This window comes from Phaenicophaeus curvirostris, chromosome 2, assembly GCF_032191515.1.
Source record: "Phaenicophaeus curvirostris isolate KB17595 chromosome 2, BPBGC_Pcur_1.0, whole genome shotgun sequence".
Taxonomy (NCBI): domain Eukaryota; kingdom Metazoa; phylum Chordata; class Aves; order Cuculiformes; family Cuculidae; genus Phaenicophaeus; species Phaenicophaeus curvirostris.
In genome coordinates this window covers 100,630,910-100,653,097 of record NC_091393.1, presented here as the reverse complement: position 1 = coordinate 100,653,097, position 22,188 = coordinate 100,630,910, and the positions used below count along the sequence as shown (strand labels likewise).

General features: G+C 41.0%; 1 protein-coding gene across 2 annotated transcripts in view; it reads right to left on the bottom strand.

Moving 5' to 3' along the window:
• The window catches only part of HAO1 (hydroxyacid oxidase 1), a 334,117-nt gene that overhangs the window by 283,064 nt on the left and 28,865 nt on the right, over positions 1-22,188 (bottom strand). The window contains exons 6-8 of one of the 2 annotated variants that reach the window (XR_011336800.1): positions 21,324-21,482; positions 20,968-21,037; positions 20,445-20,578 (exon numbers count right to left, since the gene is read on the bottom strand). Coding sequence is in view for 1 of the 2 variants with exons in the window: in XM_069850193.1 (XP_069706294.1) it covers positions 20,508-20,578; positions 20,968-21,037; positions 21,324-21,482 (300 nt within the window). In the remaining variant the exon portion in view is untranslated. Of the gene's footprint in view, positions 1-20,209; positions 20,579-20,967; positions 21,038-21,323; positions 21,483-22,188 lie in introns of those variants that run through there. The other variant, XM_069850193.1, reaches the window with a different exon arrangement.

Below are 22,188 nucleotides of genomic sequence, written 5' to 3'. Positions count from 1 at the left end.
GAAACTGTCTCTGGTTTTATTACTATTTATAATTATAAATAAATGATGGCAATTTTTAAAACTTTCCTTTCACAGCAATATCACAAGGTCATGGGAATCACCAATGCAACAAACAGACAACTGAGACAAAGATATGAAAACATGCAGCTGCACAGGGACTGCCAGCTATGGGCTCCCATTCCTTCTCCCCTGTCCACCTCCACCCAATGCTCCTCACCTCCACTGGACTCGCTGTGCATTTTAAGGCAAGCACTAGCTCAATACTAATCTCAAGCAACACTGGCAAGTGTAAGAATAAACCCAAATTCACAACACGCTGTTGCTTCCCAGGAAGATCCTTTTGGGTTAATTCATTTAACTTCTGCTCTCTTTGTTGATGGTAGTACAACCGTGATTGCCATGAGGCCCTTTGTTGTCACTAGCAAGGACTGGAAACAGAGCCCAGTACAGACAGCATATTCTGAGTAATAGCTATTCCTGGGAAAACACTTTAGTTGTGACCCTTGCAGTTTCAGGAGAAAAGGTGAGTAGGTGAAAAATGCACCTCTGCTTTGAGTGTTGGCAAGGAAAAAGCATAAGGAGGAAACTGCTGTGATTACGATTGTCAACCTGCCCTGACAGACTAGCCTCTTCCCCGCTCCTCACCTTTTTTTTTTTTTTTAAATCTTCACATCTTTCATCATTTGTACTCCAACAATTCCCTAGACAGCCAGACCAATCTGAGAGAAGATTTTCATGCCATATAATCCTTCCTAGTAACATACTCATATTATTTTAACATCTACTGGGGTTTACCTTTCTCTTTCTATGCTGAAGCAAGGTTCAGCTGCCACTCAAACTGCTCAGGTCCTGCATGCTTTAAAGAGCTATGTCTTTATCAGTACTCAAATGTAAAAAAATATTCTATTGCAAATCTGGGAACCACTTACGTTTGATAGTAAAAGCCCACAAACTGCCTTCAAATCATCACCAGAAGAGCATGCCGAAATGCATATAACTTTGCTGTGAATCAGTTTAATTCTTTTCCAAAACCCATTAGTGCTTGGCTTACTGCATGTCCTAGCAATCATAGCTGTTAGATCACATAGCTCAATATAATGCCTCACATTACAGGAGTTATTATAGATAATGGTAAATTTAATACTGAATGCAAGGTGGTTTGTGGCTGCTCCTGCACAATGCAGAGTCTTGGAATGACAATAACTTGTCTTATAAGTAACTTAAAGTTGGACAGCTTGCAATGAATGCAGCCATATGCCAGTCCTGGGACATTCTGCCTGCACCAGAATTACTGGAATACTTTCAGTTCACTAGGAAAGCTCATTAAGAAATATTTTCTTTTGGATGTGTGGAGCTGGTAGGAACTTCTTCCATCTAAAGCAACTTATACGTATATCAGAACTGTCCCCTCCAAAGAGAGGCTTTGCTGTCCATAGAAAATTGTAATTTTACCAAAGAGCCAAAATCCACCCAGCAAAGAGACTTTCAGCTTTTCAAAATGACAAAATTCCCTAGAAAAGTAAAACCTTTCCAACATCAGAGCACCAGGTACAAATTGCCTGGAAGCCCAAGACTAACTGGGCCACTCTGTAGTCATTCCCTGGGTTCTGTCTGTAGCACTAATCCCCAGCTGAGCCTCCAGCTAAGAAATCATAACATCCACCATGAGTAAACTTCATAGTTCGGTGAAAACTTTCCTCAGCATTTGTTCCTTTGTACATGACTAATCAGGATATAAGTCAAGGTACTTTTCCTGCCCTCTCCCTTTAAAATATAGGCAGTAGACAGTTACATTATAGCAGAAACATTACCACTAAGGCAACTACCAGCAACTACCCTCACCAGTAAAGACACTTGTACTCCTTCCCTCCTATCTATCCCGAATATAATAGCTTATTAGCAGGGGCTGCTGATTATTTAGGGCTTACAAAAAAGCTGCATCCAGCTATGAACCAACAACTGGCAAAAGTATCATCACAAACAGCATTTCCTAATTTTATACTCCCTACTTTCATGCTGTTTTCTTGGTCTGCCTTTCAAACTAGCCTTGCTCCCACATGCACCATGACACAGGATTTCATGCCTCAGTAAATTAGAGTATCACCTTTTAAACCCCACCACCTGGGACGGCAAACCCCCCAAGATTAGTAATTTGCCAATTCTCTTTCTTAAAAGCAAGCCACACAATGGTTGCTTGCAGCATTTTGCTAATACTATTGCTTCTCTGGCTCTCTGAAAGCAAGGAAAATTTATTTCACGTTTTTATAACTATTTTCAAATTTCACAACTACTGTATTTTATTTTGTTTACCAAATATAGGAGGAAAGATACCAAGTTTATTTCCACTATTAGAAAATATTTCTCTGTGGGTAATTTGAAGGAAGTCAAAAAGCTGGCTAAATCTAAGAAAACATAGGACAGTATTAGACCAGATATTTAAGTTACTACAGAAAAATGCAGATGAGGCAGAAAGAAATTAAGGATCAGCATTTCAAAATTGTTTTAGCACAGACAGGCACTTAACAGGGATTTCAAAGGTCCCTACAGAGGTTAAGGATCTAACTCCTTGTCATAACAAAAGCATTTAGGACATTTAGACTTCCCCTGAAAAATCAGTGAGGCCATGAAAGCATGCAGAAAGACATTTAACTTCTCTTGAAACTGCTTAATGCAATGCCACATAATCTCATGTAACAATTTAATGAAGTAAATAAAAATAATATAGATGCCATTACCATAGGAAGAAGAAACACATCTACTGTAAGCTTTACAGGCAATGAGGCTCAATACTGTGATCCTTCTAACAAGACTAAAAGCCCATGTAAATTATAACTCTAGAGATAGAGAAGGTGCTATTTGCTGTAAAACTGCTGTAGAATTGGATACGATAACTTTTTTTAATTCTGTGGCTACAATAATGCAGATTTAAAATGTGAACTGAGCTCAGAAATGTTTTTCATTCTGTCAGGACTCAAAATTTTACTGTTTAATTCCATTTTCTAGGTCCAGTTCCAGCCAAAGAGAAACAATGGTACATCTTACTGCACAGAGCAGTGAGCTATTTCTGTAATTTTCTTTATCTGATGTTCTTACTTCAGAAATATTGTTCTCCCCATTTTAAAATTAAAATGGATAAAATTTCTCTCCCTGTCCCCTAAAGCAGATTTTGGAACAGAAAATCCCTAGCTCTGTCATCTGCAACGGAGAAGCCATATCGGCAACCATCCAGCTATGCTTGGGACAGGTGACAAACATTACTTAAGTGCTCTGTCTTCAAACATCTCACAGGCTACCCAGGGAGCCTTTTACTCACAGCACATAAAATTGTGGGCACAGAAAGGACCTGGCTGAGGGACAGAAATAAAATATGAGATTTCCAGTTTCTTTTCAGTCACTAAGAGAATACCCTTTGAAATTACAGTCTTTCAAACACCCACATTTTTACTGCTCCAAGATCTGATTTTTACTTCTTTCCCTTTTTTCCTCTTTTTTTTAAGGCAGAATAGGTCATGCATGCTTTGGTAATTTGTGAGCCTTGGCAGGTTTCAGAGAGTTCAAAACTGTGGGATATAGAGTTCTATTCCTGCTTCTGCAGGCTTGCAGCAGGGAGACCTCTGAGAGCTGGAGGGATCTCTCTACAGTGTTCAAGCAGTGGAGCACCAGGGAACTTTGAATGGCATCACTATTGGCCATTTTCAGACCAAAGGCACATCTCAGAGGTATGATTAAATTCAGTTCTCACTTCTCAGACATACAAAGCCCAGACATGTCACAAATGAACAGACAGTATCTATCCTTCCCTTATCCTGCTAGCAGGTAAATCAGTCCCCACATCAGTGGCAAATAGCAAGTTCCAGAAGCAGCATCAAATCCAAGGAATTCAAGTTCAAATGTGCAAGTGATAGGTAACTGGATGGACTGTATTATTCATATACCTGCTCAGAGATAGGAAAGGTAGGGCTCTGCTGGTGCACCCCCCACTGAGATCCTAGCTCCAAATTCACTCCTGCCCTTTCAGATATCTCTGGTGCTCACTCAATCATGTTTCCATCTGAACATGAGCAGGGAGAATTGCCCATTTATGCAACCAAATTTTTACACAAGTCTCGATGGGACCCTGACATCTTCTGAGTTTTCTTGCTTCTATTGCAATAAAACACTTTACAGGTTTCAGTTTTAAAGAATGTTGTTTTTTCAGCTGAAGTGATCCTGAGGCTAATTTCCCTTTCACTACAGAGAACAGAAGACGTTCCTGTACAAGGACCAAAATCTTAAGTAGTGACCTTGAGTTTTTCATGCCAGCCAAGAAATAACCCATCCTTATTACCACACAAGGGCACTTGTTTAATGTTGACAGGGAAGGAAGTGTACCACCTACTGAGTCATCAATGCCACATCCTAAGCACCTGGCTTTTGCCTTGCTGGGTTCCATTTAAGCATAAATCTACCCTTGAGTGGAGCTGTAGAAAAAGTCTATAATAAAACCTCAAACCACACAACACTTTCCTGGATGGGAGGCACATTGTGATCTGCTAAAGTTCATGGACTTCCAGAAGAAAACCAAAATCCTTTCCAAAGCAGATCCATCTGCTTTGGTGTTGTCCAATTTCAGGGATAACAACTGTGCATGTCACATCTCAAAGCAAGGTATAAAGCTAACTTTCCTTGAAGTCAGAAATAAAATGACAGCTATGTTTTTTTCTAAGTGAGTGTACAAAATTATGTCCAGATCTGCCAAGAACTTGAGCTATTAATGACACCAATAGAACATTTTATTTTCTCAGTGCATATCCTTTTCAACACTGTGGGACTACAGCAACACTTTTCTCAAGAACTACCCAGCAAACCACAGCAAGCAATTGCTCTCCAGGAGAAATGCCACTGGCAGAATATTCAAATGGAACAATTCACCTTAATCAAGACTTTGTTTATGTGCAAAATAGGAAGATAAGGTTACCCTAATAGCATATGAATTCTCTATACTGATAGTTCCCAGAGGAAAATGCATAAAAAATTAAGTCCTTGTAGTAACTTTTTGTTTGTTTATTTGTTATTTTAATAATTTCAACACAAAGTTAAAAAAAGTCCAACACCTCTTTTTTTTTTTCCATTTTGTCAAAATAATCTTCAGCTCCCATACCTCTCCAATTTTCATTAAAAAATTATTTCTATTGTCACTCACACTCGGTCTAAAGCTACATCATGAAATCTAAAAACGCCGACTTAGACAGATCACTTCTTTTTACAGAGCTCTACTTCTTCAGACCCTGGAAGTGAGGAGCCCAAGGAAAGAACCAGCCTTTCACAGTCCAATTCAAACCTCCTCAAACTTCTTGGAAGAGATATAAACAGGCACACCAGAAGAGGGCAGAAAAAACACCTCACAGCCATCTTATCTTGCAAAAGGAGCACCAGAACCCATTCCCATATCTAGATCAAATCCAAATCTCCATTGTACAACAAATCCACAAATTACTGAGGAGAGTCAGGTGAGGAGGAAAAGATTACTTTCCCAGGTTTACCTGAGCCTCCAGCAGAGTTCCAGGCCCTAACACCATGAGGCTACTTCACCGCTGCAGCACCCGCTTGCTTTCTTGCACGAAATCCCCCCTCAACCTGCTAAACCAATATACAAAGTCTAGGACAGAGACCTCTACTTTTTGTGTTTCTAATAGGAATAAACCCATTGAACAGTTCCATTTTCTCTAGGTTACATAATAACTTCCAACTCCAACAGCTTTGGATGCAAAGCCAAAGAGACCTTGGTTCAGGGGTACTATTTCTCATTTCAACCTCACAATTCTCACTCTGATTTCAAGCTGTGGAGAAGAGGCTATCACGTCAGAACTCTTGCTTAACATTTCTAGTGACACATTGCATTAGTCACAAGACACAGTAATTGCGTTTCCATCTCATTTCCCTCACCAAGATGAATAACTTCTCTTAGGGGCAGGTTTTTTTAGGTGCTTTTGGTTGGAAACAAATGGGTCACCTTCCTAACAGGCTCCCCAGCAGACCAGAAAAGGCCAGAAAAATGTCACACACTCCTGACTCACAATGATCAAATAATTCTGCAGAAGAAATGAAAGTTACATACTGCTATTTTCGTGAAAGGGATGCAGGCAGTCTTGCTCCTAGGGGCTGTGACCCCACTCTGCAGAGCATCATCGTACAAACCACTGGCTACTAATGAGCCAGATGCAAATAGCTCCATCTCCAGCAAGGCCCTTCCACTTACTCCTCTACTGTCCAGTAAATCATGCACAAGTTCTCCTTCTTGTCCTGGGTGATTCTTTTTATTAAAAAAAAAAAAAGAATAGAAACTGAGGGCAACCACACTGAAATAAGCTCCACGTTTTTGCTGAAAAGACAGGAGCAGTCATGCTTTGCCTCTGTCCTCAGCTCACTCTGGTGCAGTTTGGTGCCAGAAGGATCATACACTCAACATACACTCAAATATGTTGCTGCTATTCCCTTTCATTGCTATGATATTAAGTCATCAAAAAAAAAAAAAATAATGGGAGGTGGGGTGGAGTGGTTCAGTTCCAATTACATAGAGTGCCCCAAGCACCCAGAAGCAGGACACGCCAGTACTCCTGACACATCCCTTGCTTTTCAAATCATTTTTCAACTTTACAGCTCAGTGGTATAACAAAAACAGCTGTGCAGCACTTTCAGGTCTCTCCCCAGGCGTATTTCTCCCTGTCCATGCTGCTGCTGCCTGCCAATCAGCAGCTCCTTGGCAACCTCTCCTCGTGGCACGTTATCAGCTTGCCAGACACCAGGTGCTGGCTGGCACAGACAATCCCCAAACTAAATGGCAAACACTTTGAGGACTTTCCAGAAAGGAGGGAAAGCTAACACATTGGATCCATGTCTGTCCTGGTTTATGCCATCGTGTTCTGCAGAGCCCTCCCTGCACTCGCACCCTGCATGCTCATGGTGCATCGCATGTGGTTCTCCACGTCTCTCCAAACTCCCTCCATTCCTCTGCTCCCCTTTTGGGGGGAGATTTTTGCTCATATTTTCACCACACAGACTAGAAGCAGTAGTTTGAGGTCCCCACTGTCCCTAGAGGTGAAGTGCCAGGTGGTTCTGGAAGGAGCCAGAAGGTTCCAGATGGTTCTGGAGCTCTATTCCAGGCTAGCATCAGGGCTACAGTGCAGGCACTAATTCACCATTATTTCTTGGGTCTTTGAGGGGTTTTTTTGAAATTTATGAGGAAAAACAGGCCTTTGCCAATGTCCCAAGCACCTCCACTCTGAGCTGCAGGAACAAATCCAGAACAAAAGTGCCACGGAGGGAGGGAGGCATGGCTGCCCTCCCCGAGGGGCACCCACCAAACTGAGACCAGGTAAACTCCTCACCATGAGGAAGGCTGAGCAGTTCAAAGTGCCGGGGGATCACGGCTGCCTTGTTGCCTCCACACCCTCAGGAGAAGCACCCACCCAGCAGCCCTTGGCACCCTCACGGCCACTCCATCTTGCTGCTACATGAGGAAAGTTCAATCCAAAAGACCTTTCCCCACGAGAAACGGCTTTGCGTGTTTGGAAAGAACAAAGAGCGTGATGTCTGAGGAGACAGAGCTGCACCGCCTGCATCTGCAATTGCATAAAGGGTTTGGAGGACATACACACACGTTGTGCCTCAGGAGTTAGGGGAGGGAGACAGGAGGGAGGTCAGAGGCGGCCCCTAGTACTTTTGTCCCAGGTTTTCCCGATCCAGAGGAAAAACCACTTTATGTACTGCAGCACCATCTGCTGGTTTCTGTAAATCAGACACACGGGCATCTCGCCGCAGGGCAGGAAGGAGCAGGAGTGATTTGCGAGTGGTTTTCATGGGGTGCAATGCCCCGTGGGGTCCTGCCCATGGGCATTTCCTGACGATTCTCCTTCTTGTAAAGGAATTAAGGCTCCTCTAAATAAGCGGCCTAAGAAAAGCCACCTCCCAGAGAAACAACAGACAAATCGGTGCAGAGTTTAGGGATTTCTCTCAAGTTTTCTTTGTTCCTCTAAAACAAAGACTGGTCAATTTTACAGAGCCCTTGGGGAATAATCTTCTTGAGTGACCAACTGATTCTGGGCGTTTCTAGAGTTTTTTTGTATATATAACTTGCGCTGCCTGCCTTTAAAGGCGCTGGCATTTCATGAAGTTCCAAGCTGCCGCTGCCTGACCCCGTGGATCCTCTGAAGAGGGCTCAGCTTCGCCACTCGCAGCTGGCCATTGCTTTGGGAAGCCTTAGCTGGCTTTCAGCAGTTGCTTATTTCAGCCAGTTTCCTTCCTGGGCTTGATTCATCCCCAACAGTGAAGTCACATTCTTGAACTTTATTGAAAAGTTGCTCCTTGCTGTTAATTTACAGCCTGGTGAAGGCAAAGGGAAGAGATTTGGATTTTTTTTCCCCTCTCAATGACTGATTTGAGATCATTCAAATATGAGGAAATACATTACTTTAAAATTATGTTATATAGAGGAAGGGCAGTGGCCTCTCATTTCCTTACAATTCAAACGCAATACTAACTAAACCAGAAACACTGGAGACCAATGATACACACAGGAATTACTGGGGAACTACTGTCTTGCTAAAAAGAACTTAGCTTTCGTTTTACCTTCATATTTATTACCTGCAGCAATTAAATGCAATGGTGTTTGTGTTGAGGATTTGTACAGAGAGGAAAACTTAACTGGCTTCTAGTCTCCCCCAGCTTCATGCTCAAATAATTCAATATGTACTTCCCCTCATCTCCTTTGCTTATCAGCAGCTGTGGGAGAGAGTTCTGGTTTCAAGCATGTTCCTGGCCTAGGGGATGAGCCTACAGACACCAGCACAGCTGGGTGCAGTCAAGTGCTACAGGTCTGTTCAATAACAACCCCTCTAATTTAACCCTTTCCATATGTGCCATCTCATTCTGACTTGCAGCAGCACCTTCTCAGCATCCACCCCACCCTGCAACATGTTCCCTGTCTGGCCCCCTGTTTTCCTAACAATGAGACCCTGTTTTACAATCAGTGCCATCACAGCAATGATTAGACAAAAGAAAACTAGCTAGCTTTATAGCGTGTTTGATTTGAAGAAAAAAAGTTTCCCTTTACAGGGCCCAGTAAATGTCCAAGGTTCAAACAAAGTACGAGGTGCTAACAAACAGTCTTGACAAACCTTGTTTTCCTGCACAGGGGCTCAGTACATAATGATTTCATTCAGCAGCTACTGTTCAAGCATGGAAAGTGTTGGTAAAGAAATCCCACAGAGTTCAGACAACCATTTTCCTAACTTAAGCTTCCCCCACTGCTCCTCCCCCAAATTTGCCTTTCAGGCCTCTGCCAGTCATAACATAAATATTCATCAGCTGATATTTGCAGTAGCTGTGAAGTTATGAATGAGGCCAAATGCCTTTCCCTCCTGCTCCATCTGCAAAATGGCAGCTTCTGGTCTTAGCTCATGGCCAAACGACACTTTCCAAAATCCCCAAAGTGCACTTGCAGGCTTTTCAAATTCAGTCAGGTTTTTAATGTGCAAACCAGAAATGCCGTCTACCTAATATTTACCCTGGGATTACTGAAAAAAAAAAATATATTACATTGCTATGCTTTAAACTTTGCGATGCCTTGACGTAATAGACAGAAGTGTTGGCAGCTCAAGATATTGGTGGGTTTAATTCAGGGGACATGACTACTGCAGGTTTCCTTTCTGAACTGAATACCAGACACTTGAACCATTTGTTGTGCAAAAAAAGAGAAAACGCTTTTATTTTTAATGCTGGTTTCTTGACCACCTGGGTGCTGTCAGAAGGAGACACATGCCCTGGAAAACACTTTAAATAAAACTCCTTTAAGCCCATCTTAAACCCTGGATCCTGGAAAATGGAATCCCCACTGCCTGTTATACGTGCCTTCCCTCTGCAGATTAGCAAGGGGCTGCTGCTTTACAAATGTCCCTTTCTCACAAAGCCTGGAATTATGCTCTCAAACCCGCTACGGGTCTGTAAGAACAGTGAGGCATCTGATGCATCCACATCAGTGAAGACAAATGCTAAGATGTTAGAGAAACAAGACAACAGCCCAGAGCCTTAACAAGTCTAATTCAGCTAGGTACCATTACAGCTAAAAGAGCTGTACTGATGGATCCAGACAGGGACCTTAAGCCAAAGGAACACTGGCTCCTAGAGGCTTACAAATCCTAAGTGCCCAGTCACAGGGAAGTTCTGATACAGAAGCTCAGCAACATTCAGGATCAGGGAACAGATGCACAACTTTGTAGCTTGAGTTGCACAAGTCAATCGTGCAAACTAACCTATCACATAGGTTCAGCCACAAATAAAAATAAAATTTAAAAAATAAAACAAGAAAGGGATCATCTTAGTAATTTTTAGGACTATTTCAATTATCTAATTTGATTCCACCATGAAAATGTCAGAATATTTCACCCAGCAAGCGTCTAATATCTTGTGGCCAAAATAGAACAGATCTTAAAAAAAAAATACAAAACTATTTTTTATCTAAATACTACAAAGCACAACTTACCACATCCCTTGACAACATTCCAACACTAATAACCCTTACTACTAAAAACAAAAGAAACCAAACCCCACACTTCAGTTTTAATACCTTCAGCTTTCAGCCACTGGATCCTCTATGTCTTGTTTTCAAATGTGAGAGTCCCAAAATCATCTCACTGGAACCTCCAAACCAGGATCAAGTACTCTCTTCACCTTCTCAATAATTAGCTATGTACACTTCTTGGTATAAGTCTGCAAAGGTATTACATCCCGCACAGTTTCTACCTAGAGGGAAAAAGAAGGCTTCCTCTCTGTGAGATCAGACCCAAATTCACCAGCAGGTTTCAGCAAGGACCCCAGGCAGCTTTTAGCTAACGTGTCTCAAGAACAGTAAACCCAACAAGCCCAGGGATTTCATGCTGGCTAGAGCTTTATTCTTTAGGGCCGCTCAGCTATGGACATAATCAAATTCTAAAGAGTTATGATCAGGGCAGGAAAAATTACAAGGCAGACAGTAGATACGTACCTTAGCACAGCTCCTCTGTTTCTTCATACAAATAGCCACTTTGTGACTGCACATCTGGGATGTATTTATACATGTCACTTCAAAAGACAGCCCCTTAGTGAGACACACCTGCAAGGTTTTGTTTTGCAGACCTAAATCACCTGCTTGAATTGACTTGGGATCATTTAATTTGGAAAATTTTAATCCCCAAAGAGAAGATACGTACCAGGAGTTGCTGCTTTTGATGCTGAATACCCCCTAAGGTTACATGCTGACTGTTTTCTTGCAGTATATTACACTACATCCAAAAATCCAAAGTTCTTACTAGATTGACAACCCCATTTTTATCAGCTATTTACATACTATTGTGCTGCCTAAAAGCATCTTATTGGGGCAATGGAACTGAAAGCATAAATGAACAATAGTTAATTGGCATACTTCACTGAACACAAAAATATTGAAATGGGCTGTTCTGGCATTTACCATGATGACTCTGCACCACAAGATAGTCTAACTAGTGCCAGCAGTAGAAATAAAAACAATGAAAAACCCTAATCACAATGACACCTTCCAATGGACCAATGAGACAGTGGGAAACAGAGAATAGACCAATGCCAAGTAGAAAAGGAAAGAAACTTCAAGAAATTCCTCCTTAGCCATTTTCTGAAGAGGGTGGGATGGTGAGACTAGAAAAGGCTGGCTGTGGAGAAAAGAATATTACTCAGAAGGACTATCTCCTGCATAAAGACACCTTTACTTTGATGCATTGTGCTAGACGGCACACAGACATTTTGCTATTATAAAGCTTTCAAACTCCATGAAAAATGTGAATCACTGCACTTTAATCATCAAAAGCACCAAAACTTGGGATATTCTCTACTGAGTTCCCATATACTAATATATGTAGTGATGTACATACACACCTAAAGTACTCTCCCTGCATTAATAAACAAAAAGCTTGTAAGGGAGGCAATAAAAATCCTCCAAGATAAATTATCCAGTGTTCTGCAGGGAAGATTCAGTCTGAACAGAAACTTTCTCCATGGTTGTGCTGCAATCACAGCTTTAGAGATCGTGGCAGCAGCATGCAGGGTTGGCTTAGAGATTCTTTACATTACAGCCAACATCTTTGTTCATCATTAGTACTGAAGATTTCCTAATGCATTAGTAAACAGGAACACAAATTAAGGAACAAGCTTGTGGGACAGATGTACTCTACAGTTCCTTGTTCTTTGAATGCACTCTACATCCTCTATAATAACTGACAGTACAACTCCCATCCATATCAGAGCAATAATGGAAAAAGTATTGAGAATCAAAAGGAATATGTTTTTTCTTCTTTTTATCTTTATGGTTAAAGGAACTTTCTGTGATAGATCAAAAGTATGTTTTTATGTTGAGGGAGGAACACATACACCCAAACCCAACACACTTGAAACTGATAAAAAGCAGAGCATGCAGATAGTTGAACCGTCTGGGTTTACTGTTCATTAGCATGCCAACAAATTATTTAGGCCTTGTGTGGTTTTATAGTCTGTTATGCAGCAGTTATGAACCTATGCATAACTACTTGCAAGTGACTATCCATAGACTAACATGAGAAGACACTGTTAATAATGCACCATGAGGTCCTCAGAGTTTCTATGGCACTGCTGAATAACCAGAAATTAAGCCGAGGCTAGGACTGTCAGAGATGTCTTTCAGGCTTGCTGTACAGCTGTGGAAGCATTCCAGGTTAATTGAGAGCACATGAAAAGCAGCATTCAGGAGACTGAGCCCTGTAAGGTAAGGTATAGTTTATGGATGGGTAACATGGAAAGAGAAGTACGGAAGTCATAAGGTACTTGTTTATTTGTGCATTGAAGTGTACATGTCATGCACCATGGCTATTCATTTTTCCATTACATAAGCTGGTCTGATACTCAGTATCAACTCTATAACAGGGCATCTTTGGCTAAGAAATATCAGCACTGTTGAGTAGGTAACTGTACGAGCCTTGTCAAATTGAAAACACTCACCACAGCCTTGCCACAAAACTTGCTGCTTTCCTCCAGCTCTTGTCTCACTTTTTGATAAAAGTGACAATCACACACCTTGTGTGCCACCCGCAAGTCCTGCAGATTCAAATACTATGGGTCTAGTGAGATGCGCACAAAACTTCCAGTGAAAACAATGAAAACTTTGGTGCCTCTTGGGAGGGTAGGGAGAGATAAGCCTGTACATTCAGATTCACAACCAACATAGATCAGTACAACTCCACAGATTGCAACAGAGCTATACTAGCTTGTAATTGGGCCCTAAACATTGTCGACAAAGATCGTATCAGCATCTAAACAGACAACGTGGAAAGAATGTTGTAATGGTGGTGGGCTTCTTTATTTACTCAAATGCATGACCCTTACAGCAGAAATTATGGAACAGCAAGCCGTAACCTCTCTGGCCCCAGGACAACACTGCTGAGCAGTAACATGATGTAGGCAAGAGCACTTTAAGGTCTTTGCTAGCCTCCTTTTTGATTTCTTTACTATGGCTATAGATGAGGTGTAAACTGGGAACCAGGGCTGGGGATCCTTTGTCTTGAGAAAGTACTCAATGCTTTCTTTACTGACATGAAGTACTGCTGAAGCGCTATAGGCCACCTGTGGGTTACATCAAATGCCCCCCTACCCAGGCTCCCTTGTGCCATCTGGCAAACCACTGTAACTAACTTCAACTTTAATTCTGGGGAGAGGGCTCTTGAAAAATCAAAAAAAGCTCTCACTTTCTGGCCTAAAGCCCTTCACCAACACCCATGACTGTCCACATCTCATTTCAAACTATTTACAGACAGCAAAGACTCTGTCCCAGGCATCTCCCTTATTCCACCTTCCCTATGAGATCAAAACCAAGGACTTCGCAGCAAAGGCTGATGCAGACACGGTCGCAATATGCAGGATGCAATGAGACACAATGCCACAACAAACTGGAGATGGATGCTGGCACCCCTGGACCAGCAAGCATGGATTAGAAGCCATGGAACAAACTCCCTGGTAGGCAGTAAGAAAATAAGATGGGTTATTGGCAACTCTTACTTGCATATATATTCTGTTGTGTTTTCCTAAGACTAGGACCAAGTTCTCTTTTCCCAATATAAACTTCGCTGTTTGTAACTCTTTCAAATTGTTGACCAGCGGAGGGGTTTTTTTGCATAAAGGGCACTTTTTCAGTTTTCCAGGTTTTTTGGGTAGAGATGTAAGCTCGTCAAAGGTAATTTGCTTACACCAAATTCAGTATTTTTTGCTGCTCTTAACTACTGGATGGGAAGGCTGCAGATGTGCAACTCCAGCATCCGTGACAGTTTGTGTTAAAATTATAACAGAGACCCCCACCTACACTCTTCAACACACCGGGCTAGCTTATCTTTGATAGAGCATGCATACAGACTCAGAGGAAATGTTAGGTATGCAAGATGATCCTGCCATTCAAATTCCCATCTCTGATCAGCATTCAGGTCTCACCTGTTATGAAGATTCTTTATCTCACATCCATGCTAGATTTCTGGGTCCAGTAGCAATACATGCTGAATTTGTTTGCTAACTATACCAAGTGGAAATGTGTACAGCTCACATCCTGAATCTGTATAAGAGACAAATATATGTTATGTTTTCTTATTGTAGGATTCTTGCACCTTCCTTTGAAGCCTTGTGATCATTCTTGAAAATTAGACAAATCTCATGTGAAACAAACCAAACCATGAATAACCAGTGTGCAGGAACCTTCTTAATTACAACTAAGTGTTTTAAACCCACTACTCTGAGTCCTCCTTACAGGAAAATCTAATAAAACATCTATTCAGAAATAAGGGATTTAGTATATTGAAGGGCTTGGGAAGAAAGCAAGTAAAATTATGTTATATTATCGTATTATAGATAACCAGCAAAAAATAATAGGTCTTCCATTCCTGTACTGCAAAGCCATCACAATCAGATTTTCCCTGGCAAACTGGCAGAGCTTAAGATAGATACAGTCCCAGTTGTATAAGGAAAAACCCACTTTCTTTTCCACCTCCTGCAAGGAAAAATACACAGGTTAAAAACTCTGTAGTTCATCTGTGGACCTTTCCCATGGTTGCTGGGTATTTGTATTATGTGCTGTCCACCTGCCTCAAGCAGAACAACATGATTTATAATTAAGGCAGTGAAATCCAAATTCGACTTAACTGAGGAAATCAGTTTGTTTCTGTCCTCATTTTATAAAGAGGGACTTTTTCTTCCCTTGTCTGTCAATTTACACTTCAGATTCTGTTGGGCAGAGACTGCTGCTTGCAGAAAATCATCTTTGCAGTACACAATGCTGTCTCGACATTGATCGGAACTTAGAGCTGCTGTTTTCATAAAATAATAATCAATATCAATCATTGTCAGTCTAATTATATGAATGTCTTCAGCTTGCCTTAACAAACCATCTGTATGTATTTACCAGCCTTCCCTACTACAAAGGTGCCACCAGTGCAATTGATAACTCGATATGGTTAACTACATGAGCACCCTGCAGGATTGTGATGGAGAAGTACTGATGGTCTCAGGGCATTCTTGCCAGACTGCTTCTGGGTGCAGTTTATCCTGCCCATCTGAAATGATGACTTAGGAGTTGGAAAGCCCTAGTAGGAATTAAATCTTTGAAGTTCAGCTGGGACAGCCTCTGAGTGCCTTTTTGAGAACTCCAGGCCCTGGAGAAACTTGGGGCTGGCCCTTAAGAGTGTTCTTATATTGGTTCATGTCAAAAGCACCTATGCAAAGAGGATGCTGATCTATAACGCAAAAGCATTTTGCATCTGGAGGACATGTTCTCAAAGCAGCAAAACATCTTTGTTATGAATGTAACATATGTGGTACTCTCCCTCTGTTTGGCAGGAGATAAGAAGAACAGAAGCAATGCCAAAATGAAAACAAAATGGAGCATATAGGCATCATGAAACAATTACAGTGCTGTGTCTCATTAGTATCTAAATTTGGGATTGCCAGTCTTGTTTTAAAAACAGTTTTGTTCAACACTCAGTGACAGAATTTAAAAGTTGACATATCTTGCTGTACTGTGGGCTGCAGTCACAGCTGGTACAAATCAATATAAATTAATGAAGTCAATGAAGCTTCTCTGATTTACACTAGCTGAGGTTATGGTTCAATAAGGTTAGACTTGCTTTCTAGGAGTGTTCAAGGAAGCCAACTTCTGTGTGTCCTGTGATGAAGTGGTTATTTATAATGGCCTTCAGTGTGGTTTGGAGCCAAATTTCCACATCAAAAGTAGCTTTATAAGAGATATCCTTACAGTGAGGTTCAGTGCAAAATCATGACTTCAGAAGCCAGCTTTCCTCGTGCTCTCAGTATTTGATTTCAGTCTGAAAACCATTTGAGAAGCCAAGAAAAGCAGAGCCATTCCTGCCTACTTCTCAAGCTCTGCTTCATCTTTGAGTCGCCTGCATATCCAGCAGGCCCCAACCTACACTGCCCATTTATCAAAGTGAGTTACTCTAAGTGTCTGTTTATTTATGCTCAGAAATACCCAGTAAGACAGACAAGTTTCATGCTTAACCTGAAAAATTGGGGATGGAGGCATAGTTCTTACCAGTTCCAGAACTATTTGTTTGATTTGGCCACTAGTAAAAATAAAACACAATAACGTGTCCCAGAGTCACAGCAAGAGGTGGAGGTCACAAGAAAACAGATCATGTCTTTCACAGCTCTTCAGCTTTAGTGCACTGAATTATGATTCCTATTATTTACTTACTGGATTCCCCACACCACACACAGGCTCCCAGCATTCAAAAAGCAGCAGAGGTCTTCACTTCAAAGGCTAAGTGAGAGAGTAAAATGTGTCCCGAAGCTGCACCAATCTCCTCCTCCACTTTTTTTCTGAAAGGTCAGATGGTTTCACAACCCTCAGCTGACTTCTGCCACCTTCTGCTCACCAGACTGCCATGACTGCAGTCCTGCACCTCCATGCTTTGGTGCTCTCCTCTGCTGTATTTAACTGCAAGACGCTCATGTAAAACACATTTCAAATGCAAACAAACCTGTCCTCTGGGCACAAATCACCAATGTGTTGCAGCTCAAAGTGGTCTTTTCCAGAAGCATACAATTTTTTCTTAGGAGGGCCCTGCTCCTTGCATGCCCAGCCTTAATGTGCTCTATCAGATGTCCAGAAAAGATCACAGACCTTACCACTTTGAAACAGACTTTTTAGTACTTCTTGCTAGAAGTTAGTCTCTAGAGTCCAGTTGTTGAGAACCCAAACCAGGGCTGAAGCTATTCCAAATCTCCTGAATGGTTTCTACAAATCTTGTGTAGTGTGACGCACTTCCATATTCTCTTCAGTGGTTTAATCCTTGATGAGCTCACTGGGGCCAAGGAGGCTTTGGGGAGCCCCTTCCAAAAAGGGGGTCTTCCAAACTGACAGCACCAGAAAAATCCACTTCAGCTGTATATAAAACATCAGTATGTATTAAAAAAGCTTGCTTCACATCTCAGCCGCTTGGGAGGTACCACTTTCTACTAAAAAGTACAGGACCTTCCTCCTCTTTCATATTCACAGGTTTTGCTTTTGACCTTTTCTCTCCACAACAGATCCGATAAATATTCTCTCATTAAGAGCTGCAATCTCCTTTTCCAGGGCACATTCCTGATCTGTCTCAGAGGTGTTTAGGGAACCACACTCAGTTACTGTTCTCAGTACTCACCAGCCTCCCAAATGGGCTATTTTCCTCTAGGCACCCAGCACACCAGAGAAATGCTGTCTTTCTGGGTAAATATCACTCACTGTTCCTCCCTTATTAGACTTTATTCTATGTAGACATTTTTTCTTGATATCTATAGCTTAATATGGAGCCAAGGTCAACTCAGAAAATAATTTCACAATTAAAAACATCCAGATACTGTGTTTGTTATTAGAAATGCAGGCAGGCAGATATGCTAAAACATCATAAATGCAAAATACACATTCTGTTCACCTCTACTTCTATGCCTTGATCTGAAGACTGTCTAATTGTTCCTAAGAGTTCATTTGGTTCACCTGTTACTTTAGAGGCAAATAATGCATTTTTTCTGCTTAATGTATCTCACAAAACCCTATTATTTTCTTCTGTTATATTGCTTATATACTCATCAGAAACACCCTCACAAATTGCAGAAAGACCCACCACCTTCAACTGTTATGTGTGCTGTGTTTTCTTCTCAGCTTCTCCAGGTACAGCAACTGTGAGGTATATTTTTTTCTTAGCCTTGGCATTGTTCATCTTTTAAAATGGTTGAGCGAGCTCAGTCTTTTTGCTTTCTAACCCAAACCCAAACGCAATTCCTACCTTTTTTTAATAACTTCCAGAAGCAGTTGTGTTTGGATGTCTTAAAAGCAAGGGAAATTCTCTTCCCTGTGGAATACTTTAAAAAGTGAAGTCTATGAGGCAAATTAATTTCATTTCTGTTAACACCGTCTCACAGTCTTTCAGTATTTGGCTTTAATTGTGTTTTTTAATGCATGTTCTGGGGTTGACTGGAAGGCAGTCAGACAGTTCTCAGATAACAAGCTGGAAAAACCAATGTAAACCCATTGTCCCAGAGGAACTAGAAGTAGTTAATTACGCACAAGTAACGAAGCTGACTTCCTCATCATCAGAATTTATCCTGGGCCACAGAGTTACAGAACTTTCCTTGAATCCAGCTGAGGCAAGGACAGGAAACTGCATCTTCTAAACTTTAGAAATAGATCTTAAACATGTAAACATAAGATATTATGCCCCTATCTTTTAATTAACATTTATATTATCTAAAACAAACAGTCTTTCTGAAGTTAGTCTGTAATTGACATCTGATACAGTCCACATTGCAACAGATATGATAAGTGCAGTAAACAGCAGAAATTATGCTTCTCTGTGCTCTGAGAAACATTCATATTTCCTTATACTGATAAACTTTACATTGTTGCTACGCAACCCTCACACAACACACTACATTCTGCAGCAAATAAGAGTACAAATTTTACAACTGAAGGGCAAACATGCAGCCTTTCGGGTTTTCTCCCCATTTTGAGTTCCAGCTGCAGCTTTAGTTCACATTATAATATTCCGTCATTTTATTACAAAGCTGCCTCACTAAAGCTCAGTGAGGGATATTTCAAACAGAGCAAAAAGGGAAATTCAGAATGCATGAGTCCTTCTGACACTGATGGGAAACAAATGGTGGAGCTAGTGATGTCAGTGACAGTGGAACAGTGAGATCAAGCCTTTTTTTTTTTTCCTTAATCTTACTTAAAAACGAACACGAAATTTCCACAGCAAGATTTTCGAAACCTTTCTGCAGTGGCTTCTTTCTGCTCCTGGCAATATTGCTATACCTGCAACAGAAGTGAGACAGATGAAGTGCCACCCTTAGTTTTACCTGAGATGAGACTATTAGAGACTTACCTCTTCTGCCTGCTCACTTGAGGAAAGGTCGGTTTGTAGTATGAAGGAAAATTTCTCCTGAATTCAGGGAGTATTTGGATTGCTCAGAGAATAAAGGAGGAGATCCTATATGTCTCTGTATCTTCATCATAAGCAGAGACAATAACACTAAGATTTATCTGTCTGGAGGGTTTCCATGGAAACTGAATAGAGCCACTAGGATCTTCCCAAGTCATAGGTTAATAACTCAATTACTCAAGTTTCTCTTTTGCACATGACTGTAAATCCTACAAACTCTCCCAGGCAGCATCAGCCTTCACTTGCCACTGTGAGCAAATGAACCCAAGTGAAAAACGTGACTCAGAGCTTCAGCTGGGTGCAGTCGGCAGTTTGGTGAAGGCAATAAGGCTACAAGGATTTGCACCAGCCAAGGATCTGACCTATACCTGATGCACATATATAACAGATGTCTGATTGCAAAGGGGTTTGTCAATAAAACAGCAGAATTTCCCCAATTTTGTTTTGCTGTTCAGTTCTTTACAACGAAGAGTCCTCTGAGCTCCTACAGCCTACATATTGCAAGCCCACATTGTTACAAAGGAATAGCACATAGTCACTAGTGAAATGATACTATGTTCATAAGAAAGCAAGATTTAATCTCTACAATCTACAGTGTAGTTTCTCCAAACAGTAAGCAAGAAGTATCTTTTACATTTTAAATTTCTGCATTTTGATAGCTGTTTGCTATCAAAACATTTCTGTTTATAGTTTTGTTTTAACAGCTAAGTTACTTCCACTCATGTTACTTAATATTAGCATTTGTTGCAAAACACCTTTAAGTTTCCGCATTGGTCTCACTTAGAGGCCCATCTCTAATCACAACTGTCAGCAGAGCAGCTTTCTTTAAGAGCCTCGGAGAATACAGCAACACCTGTAAAATTTGCTTTAAGTACTTTCTTGAATAAGTGATCCCCTACAGACCAACCCTTCTCAGTCAGGATTGCAGGAGGAGGCCCAAAAAGGGAACAGAGTTGATTTTGTCTGGTAGCACACTTTCTATACAACAGGCAACACATGAGGCTATAGTCTTCAGACTTAAATCTTGGAAAGCAAAGCTTGATGTCTTCGTATCAGTGTCCTGCCAATTTCTTCAGTTCTCCGGCACCCTGGAGGAGAAGTTACATATCAGGTGAAAGCTCTGTTTTTCTATCCCACTCAAAGTCTTTTCTTTTTCTGTCCCGTAGAAATCGACATTCTGTCAGAGGAAACTCATCCTTTAGTGACTGAGAATTTGCCGCTACTTTTCTATGGATTTATTGCTCTCCTTGTGAAAAAAAATTTTGCTTGTTTTCACTTAATCTACTCAGATCCCTGTCTATAAGACAGGGACAACAACAAGCCCTTTTCCCATCCCTCTATAGCCTTATCTGTTCTATATTCCAAACATTTCCATCTCCCTTCTATAGGCTACAAAAGCATCTTAATGGGGGCAAATGAAAGCTATGAGGAAATATGAGACAGAGGTGTTTTTTACTAGAAGGAAATTATGTCTCACCTGTCAGTGCCATTGCAAGGTGAAACTCTTCCTTCAGCATCTGGAGAACTTCTTTTGCTCCTTCTTCACCCTGAGAGATCAGGAGACAATATGTACTAGTAATATAATTCGTACACATAGCTCATGTGTGCAGATACAGACATGCATGTATGTGCCAACAAATTATATGCACAACTCTAACTCCTGAGTACTTGACAGCAAATTTTAGATTAGATGGTCTGGATACACACAGACACAACCAGATACCATCACACACACACTCCTATGTGCACATATACACACACACATGCATACACCAAGCCTAAGCAGCCATTCTAGGTACCTAAAAACAAAAATTCAAGATTTTGCTAACTTACTTGATAAACCAAGCCCCAGATGAGAGGTCTTCCAATGAACACAGCTTTGGCACCGAGTGCTAGTGCTTTGACAATGTCTGTGCCTTTTCTTACTCCACCATCTAGGAACACTTCCGCCTTCCCCTCCACAGCCTCAACGATCTCAGGCAAGACATCAATCTAAAAAAGTGAAACCAGGAACACAGCTTGTCTATGCCTGCAATCCTATTTATTTTGTAATGAACTCTTACTTACAGGTTCCAAGCTATATGAGCAATTGCATGTACCAATAACATAGCTTTGTATTAATAAACAGCAGTGGCTTAGCATGCTAGCAGATATATGCAAAGGTCATATTTATTTAAACTCACACAAAACATCTATCTCATCCTCTGATGTGTATCTGACACAAGCCAGTATCAGGTGCTTTTGAAGAATATAAAAAATAGCAGACACTGAGGAGGCCTTTTGGTGATTAAATTGAATCACTAACACTTTTTGAATAACCATCTTCACTTTTTTGCCTAAGTTTTTTATTTATATATAGAAAAAGCCAGCTAGCTTCCAGAAGCCCAGAGGTGGGCACTATATCTATACACATAGAGTTAAAGGAAAGACGTGCCCTGAGGAGCTGACTCTTAAAGTTGACTGAAAAAAAATAATGAAAATGCATCTTGTTTACAGGAATAATTGTAAAGGAAACTTCATTTAAGAAAAAAATAGTTTCTCTGAGTTTTGTGCAAGGTGGGAAATGCTTTCTTCTAATGCATGTATGTCTCTGGCTTTCATCAAGCCCTACACCAGAGGTGAAGGCATGAGGGAAAGGATTTTTACTGTTCCCAAGTTACAGGGAAGTAACCAAGGAGTTCAGTAACATGTCCACACC